The 7,554-nt window shown below is 44.3% G+C and overlaps 1 protein-coding gene across 1 annotated transcript; it reads right to left on the bottom strand.

Moving 5' to 3' along the window:
• Window positions 1-3,982: 3,982 nt before the first annotated feature.
• LOC147627412 (putative F-box protein At4g22030) lies at window positions 3,983-5,606 on the bottom strand. The gene has a single exon (XM_086816211.1). The coding sequence runs from the start codon at window positions 5,589-5,591 to the stop codon at window positions 4,617-4,619; it is 975 nt and encodes a 324-aa protein (XP_086672337.1). The 5' UTR covers window positions 5,592-5,606; the 3' UTR covers window positions 3,983-4,616.
• Window positions 5,607-7,554: the final 1,948 nt, after the last annotated feature.

Below are 7,554 nucleotides of genomic sequence, written 5' to 3'. Positions count from 1 at the left end.
ATGCCGTTTGGACTGACAAATGCCCCAGCTACATTCAATCGCTTAATGCAAGACATTCTCAGAGAATACTTGGATGATTTTGTTCTTGTTTTCGTTGATGATATTCTGATTTACTCAAAGCATGCAGCTAACCATGAAGCTCATGTCAGAAAAGTTCTTGAGATTCTAAGGAAGCACCAACTCTTTGCAAAAAAGAGTAAAAGCACTTTCTCTGCCGACCATGTTGAATACTTGGGCTTTCTGGTATCCAAGGATGGAATTTCTCCAGATTCCGCAAAAGTCCAAGCAGTCATAGATTATTGGCCTAAACCAAAGACAGTGAAAGAAGTCAGAGGATTCTTGGGACTGACTGGTTGGTATAGAATTTTTATACCAAAGTATGCTCTCATAGCTTCCCCCCTGACTAATCTTCTCAAGAAGAATATCCCGTTTCAATGGTCTACCAAGTGCCAGAATGCTTTTGATAAGCTAAAAACCGCCTTGGTAACCAATCCCGTTTTGAAACTACCAGATTTCTCTCTACCCTTTGAGGTAGTAACTGATGCCAGTGGTTTTGCCCTGGGAGGTGCACTCATGCAGGAAGGTCATGCAGTGGCCTATGAATCCCAAAAACTCGGAATGCATGAGAGGAATTATGTTGTCCACGACCTCGAACTACTTTCAGTAGTATATGTCCTGAAGTTGTGGAGACATTACCTACTGGGTTAAAGATTCACTTTGATGACAGATCATCAAAGCTTAAAGTGGATCTTCACTCAGAAGGATCTCAACATGCACCAAAGAAGGTGGATGCAGACCCTGTAGGAATTTGATTTTGAAATCAAGTACTACCCAGGTAAAGAGAATGTGGTAGCAGATGCCCTCAGCAGAAAAGCCTCCTTATTACTGTAGTGTCAAATCCCTTGTTTATTGAAGCAAGAGAGAAGATCATGCAGGATAGATTCTTTGGTCCTATTGCTACCCTACTTATGCAGGATAGATTCTTTGGTCCTATTGCTACCCTACTTATGTAGGAAAGCAAAACTCCACAGGAGTTGAACCGAGTTCAAGGGTACTACATGGATGATGGGATTATGTATTATAATCGTAGGCTATGCATTCCCAATGATGAGGGAACTAAGGGTCAAATTCTGAATGAAGCCCATGATAGCCTTATTGCAGGACATCCAGGTTTCATCAAAACCTACATGTCTGTGAAGAAAAGCTTCTTTTGGCCTGGTCTAAAAAAGGATGTGCTTAATCATGTACGTCAATGTCTGACCTGTCAAAAAGTCAAGGCCAAGAGAGTAAAAATGCCTGGGAAGTTACATCCATTAGACATCCCCCAGATGAAGTGGGAATGCATCAGTATGGATTTTATTACTGGATTACCTTCAGTGCAATCAAGTTACAACTCCATCTTCGTGGTAGTTGATAGACTAACCAAAGTTGCCCATCTGATTCCAGTAAAAGAAACCTACACTGCAGTGGATGTGGCCAGAGTGTTCCTCAAGGAAATCTTTAGATTGCATGGCCTACCCAGAAGGATAGTAAGTGACAAAGATCCCAAATTCACGTCAAGATTTTGGACTACATTTTTTGAAGCAGTAGGAACTTTCTTGGATCTCAACACAACTTACCACCTTGAGACCGATGGTCAAACAGAAAGGGTAAACCAAGTAATCGAAGATATACTGCAGTCATGCTATGGCAGGGAACCCAAGAAATGGCTAAGCTATATGCACCTAGTGGAGTTCACCTACAATGCTTCTTATCACCGAAGTATTGGGATGAGCCCTTTCAAAGCTATGTATGGACAAGATTGCTTAACTCCATTAACTTGGTCCAACCTATTGATTAGGGTCGAGATGTCCAGACAAATACTTGACGACATGGAGCAGCAGATGCAATCAATTCACAAAGATATAAAAGCTGCCCCAAGATAGACAGAAGCAATGCAGATAAGAAGAGGACAAACAGAAAATTTGAAGAAGTAGATATGGTCTTCATTCGAGTATGCCCCAAAAGAAGTTCTCTATCTCTTGGGAAGTACAAGAAGATATTGTGGGGACCATATTTGATTACAAAGAAAGTAGGTGACTTAGCCTATGAGCTTCTTCTACCTCCTCATCTCAAAGTTCATAATGTATTTCATGTCACCCTTCTTAAAAAGTATATACCAAGCCCAAATCATGTGCTTGATTATTGATGAAATCTTAACTTCTTCAACCCTATGTATACGTGTATATTATATAGATGTATATATATAAATATATCCAAATACGTCTCTCTCTCTCTCTGTGTGTCTCTCTCTGTCTCTCTCTACACACACACACACACACATACACACACCCAGACACAAACATGCTTTCATATTCATTATAAACTAAATTATCATACTCGTGCTTCAATAAGATCTTTCTAAGGATATCATTAATATTAATAATGCCACTCCAATATGGTAAGCCTTTATATGAGTATTGTTTGGTTAGAATCAAGAAATTGTTTTCTATAGCTAGAAGCCAATAGCTTTAACACTAGTTCACTATTCCAAGGCATATAAATTGTCCATTTAAGGAGCCTTTAAAAGATCCTAATATTGTACATCTCATGAGACTTTTCTTATAGAGGCTTTATGTACACATGCATAGAAAGTAAGGAAAAAGTATTAGTTGTATGTTCACACTAGAATAAGTGTATAAAGCAACCAAGGCCACAACTACATCTCGTGAAGCACACATATTTTTAGATCATTCAACAAAACTTGAAGAAATGGACTCCATCATAAGTGCACTAAATTGCTTATTATGATCCCTTTTGCGTGATAGGAAATCATTGAATTCACTTCTACATGTAAGAAAAAAACATTTTTATTAAATAAAAAATCTATATATAAACAAAAATGACATGTTTTGATCAATACCTTAGTCACTTTAAGAGTCATTCAAATGGCATGAAAATGTTCAATTTGTCAACATATATATTTATTCGTTTGTGTATGTGTGTGTGTGTGTGTGTGTGTGTGTGTGTGTGTGTGTGTGTGAGAGAGAGAGAGAGAGAGAGAGAGAGAGGGAGAGAGAGACATGTCATGAAATTTTTCCCAAACACCCCAATCCTACATTTTCTCCCTTATTGTGTCTTGTTGCAATGCGTCTCCATCTCTCCTCCTCAAGTGCTCTCCTCCTCCTCAAGGTGCTCTCCTCCTACTCAAGACCAAATCCTCAAGGTGCTCTCTGCCTTCTCCTTCTCAAGGAGCTCTCATGGGTAAGGTTTCCCCTCTCCCTCTCCCTCTCTCCTTCTCCTTCTCCTTCTCCTTCTCCTTCCTTCTCCGCAAGGTTCTCTCGTCGTTCTCTTCGTCAAGATGCTCTCATGGGTAAGGTTTCTGCTCTCCCTGTCTCTATCCTTCTTTACTTCACACACACATACACACACATACACACATCTACATGCATTCACACATGCGCACACCTACACACATCTACATGCATTCACACATGCGCACACCTACACACATCAATAAACATTCACACATGCACACACCTACACACATCTACACGATGCACCTACACACATTCGCATACCTACACACACCTACACACGTACACACACCTGCACATATATACACACACACCCCCTTCTTGATGGATACATGCACACCCTTCTTGATGGATCCTCACACCCTAATGGTACAAACACACACATCATGTATCAATAGCATTAGGAATAGGGCTTACCTCCCTTACCTTGCCTTCATGCTTAAGGTCGCATCTTGTCCTTGCACGAAATGTGTCTCTAGTCTTCTCAGTGTATATGCAGTTTGGGTGCCAATAACTTTGTATTTAAACTTTATTATGTTGACTTAGGTTAAATATTGGCAATGTAGGGTTCCAATACCCGCCTCTTCAAAAAACCAACATCAACCGTACACCCCTTCTTACCATTTTTGTTTCTATTTTGTTTTTTCAGTGTAAGGCTAGTATGCGATGCGAGATGCACGAGATGATTCAAGTTTTTTTTGTTAATTACCATTGATAAAAATGGAAAAGCCACCAAAAGCCTGCCTTCGTCTCTGGCCTTGAAAGGCCTTCGTCTCTGGCCTTCAAAGGGGTTACACAGGAAGAAATGCCATTGGCATGACCACCTTAGTGTGTCAAGAGTACACGTATGTATTGTTTTTGGTGGGAATATACAAGGATGAAGAAAAGGGGGAACAGAAATTAGCATCACTATCATCTATGGCTATAAACAAGACGCGCATCGGCCGAGACTCCCTCTAGCTGAAACCATTTTGGACAAAATTTACTCTCGTGATTGAGGTTTATATGTTACAAAGAGGGCAGGGGTACACAAGAATTAGTCATCCTGGTCGACTCTCATTACTAGGTTGAAATTTCAAAATATTGGCCTTCTTTTTCAACCCTGTTTTCTAAGAGGCCTTCAAGATAGTGGCCTTCTTTTTCAACCCTATTTTTCGAGATGCCTTCTCTAGAAAGTTTGAAGGGTTTGGATGCCCTTTGAAGGCTTCACTGTCACTGTCGCTGCTAGCTGCTCGACTCTGATGAGCAGCAGACAGTGGCAGAATCCGCGAGCACCATTTTAATGTGGTGTGGAATGGACTGTCACGCCGTTGAGTCGCATCAAAAGAGGGTCCCTGCTGCCTTGGAGTCCGCGGGCACGATGGGAGAACGGTCTTTCTTGGAGACTGCAGCAGCGGAGCGGCCCAATTGGTAAGCCACCCGTTGGTGGAAGAGCACGCCGTTCTCTCGCTGCTCCAATGGTGTACGCAGAGTCTCCTGAATCGACGCCTCGATGTCCGCGTAGTAGCCTGCAGAGTTGCGGTAGAGCTCAAACACCATGCCGAGCTGCATGTCGTGCGAGAAGCTTCCCGCAAAGGCGGCAAGCACGCTGCATATCGCTGCCAACATGCCCAGGTTACTGATGCCGAGCCCCATGCTGCTCAATCCATTCAGGACGGCGGCCGATGCGGCGAACATTGGCGCGGCCACTGCCAGGCACTTGTTCACATTGACCAGGTTCTGCGCCCAGCTGGTGTAGGTCTTGATATCGGAACGGCGTAGAAGGGCGGCCACATGCTCCAAATCGCTGGTGGCGTGTCCGTCCCAACCGTTGGACGTGGTTCCGTCGTTGATAAATATTGTCGACTCCGTGTTGCGATCGTCGGCGGGGGGCGCTCTAAGCACAGGAGGGGCCACTTTGGCGGGGAATTTCTCGAGGCCGCCCGGGGTCAGGGGCATGGGGTAAGCCTTGTCGAGAGCCTCGAGCCGGCGCCGAGAGTCCCGCAGTAGCAACGGGGTGTGCTGCCTGAGATGGGGAGCCACCTGCAGCGCGTAGTCCACGTCGCTGGCCAGCTTGCGGAAGAGGCGGGCGGCAGTGCGCTGCTCCTCCGCCAGTTGCGACGGCTGGAACAGGTTGATGACGGCCATCATGGCCGCGCAGCCGGCATTGAGCATCAGCGCCGGCAAGCTCAGGCTCAGGCTATGGGCCTGCCCGTCCAGGCCACCCAGCAGGCACGCCGTCATGGTGGCCGCCGAGAGCATGCGCTGGAAGAGCTTATTCCAGTTGTCGCGCTGCTGAGCCAGGATGGCGTGCATCTCGGCTCTGTCACTGGCCGCATTGGCCAGCAGCCGCAGCTCCGCCACAAGGAATAGCTCCTCATCATCCTCCTCAGCTTTGTGTAGGCCCTTGTGGCTGTCCCAGAAACCCAGAGGGTCCGCCTTCATCGATGTATAAAAGGGCCGCTGCGGGGAAGAGCTGGTTGAACTGCTAGTGGCTGCATGATCATCATTTTGCAGTTCTTGCTCTGCCGACGGCACAAACATTGAGGCAGTTGATGGGGGGAGGCTCCTACGCCGACCGGAGCTGCTGCTTCTGTAATCAAGCAGCCTAGCACTACTCAGAGCTGTTGAATTACTGGCACCATGGCGTGCTGTGCAACCAAAAGCCTGCACAGCTGGCGACCCCTTCGAAACGCGTCGCTGCGGGCTGGAGAAAGCGGTGCTGCTGCTGATCTGACTAGTGACTGTGCCTGGATTACGCAAGGCCATGTACTGACGTTGGATACTTTGCAGTATCAAGGAGGTTGGTGGTGGTTGCTTGCTTGCAGCTTGTTGATCGCTCGGAGGAGAGGTAGCTGATGTGAGAGAGAGAGAGAGCCTTAAGATAGGTGTGTGGCTTCTTGTAGTTGTTGTGGGACGCCGATGGCCTGTGTTTTATTATATGTGCTCACTGCTGCGACTAGGCCTAATGTCAACGTTGAATGAGCCGGGCAGACCCAGTCGCATTATTAGAGCAGGTCCTATATTATGCAAAAGAGTATATAGCGAACGAGTCACGACAACATTGTTTCAAGTTTGAACTTTGAACCGAACTATCTTTTAATGGACCCCTTTCTCCGATCTCGTTCTGCTGGTCAATGCTATTGCCTTGTAATAATGTAGGCGCGTGTGCGTTCCTCATTTTAGCCTTGTAAGGCCCCGGTGTTTGGTAACACGACATAAATGTGTCCTCCTCTCTCCTGTATGACAATTTTACGTTTTGTTAACCCACTCATTTGGTGAAATTTTATTCACTTTTTCTTGTGGGAATTCCTTTTGGGAGCATAGTCTATAGACACTTGTAGGGTGTGAAATTCAAAACCTTTCTTTTGGGAGCACACTAGTAAACACTTGTAGGATGTGAAATTCGATAAGATTTCGAAGATGGTTCGAACGGTTAGGGATATGCTCCAAAGGGCTGGAAAGGTAATTGACTAGTTATTGTGACCACACATTTCCCTAAGAAATACGTATGTGGTGTATTATCCATGGGATGCAACTTGATGTGCGAGAGAGAGAGAGGCATTACGTGTGGTGCGACGATGTCTCGGATAAACGATAAAGGTAAATGGTTACCTAGCGATTTGCCTACATACTCGTTCGATAACACCTTTTATAATCAGCCCATGTGGGTCAACATTGATCCAATGTGTTCATTCCAGGATAAATCACATCACCAGGCCAAGATGTTTCGCTACCTACCAGCAAGAAGCTTATTCCCTCTCTGAACACTGTAAGCAAAATGCGTAATATTTCATGGATTTCACAAGCATAGATAACATTCCTCCTTTGACATAAAAATGTGTGTCTTTCTGAAAGAACATGTTTCAATCAAAATGTACTACCCACACCTTATATTTTGATCTTTTCACAAAAATGATAATTGTGCTTCTCAATATACAAGGGAAAAAAAAAAGAACCTCGTGAATTTCTTCAAAAAGACAACAAGCTGTAGTAAATATTACAATATTTTCTTGTAAACTTCACAACTTTTGAATCTACATTGGTTCTTTGTTAGCTTTATGTGAAACTACATTGGTTGTTTGTTGGTCCTCAAAGCTTTATGTGTCCATCTCCTACTACGAATTGACTTGCTGTCCTAGAACAATTTCTAATTTCAAATGTGTCCATTCTTTGGATCACATTGACCGTTTGGTCTCATCGAATGGATTTTAAGCCTTAAGTTTTACAATCCATTGGTGTGTCAAGAAAAAGGCAATGTTTAGTATGCCAAGTGTGT

The sequence above is a fragment of the Cibotium barometz genome, chromosome 21, assembly GCF_041138505.1.
Source record: "Cibotium barometz isolate CiBa-2024 chromosome 21, ASM4113850v1, whole genome shotgun sequence".
Classification (NCBI taxonomy): domain Eukaryota; kingdom Viridiplantae; phylum Streptophyta; class Polypodiopsida; order Cyatheales; family Cibotiaceae; genus Cibotium; species Cibotium barometz.
This window is presented reverse-complemented; position numbering and strand designations above follow the sequence as displayed.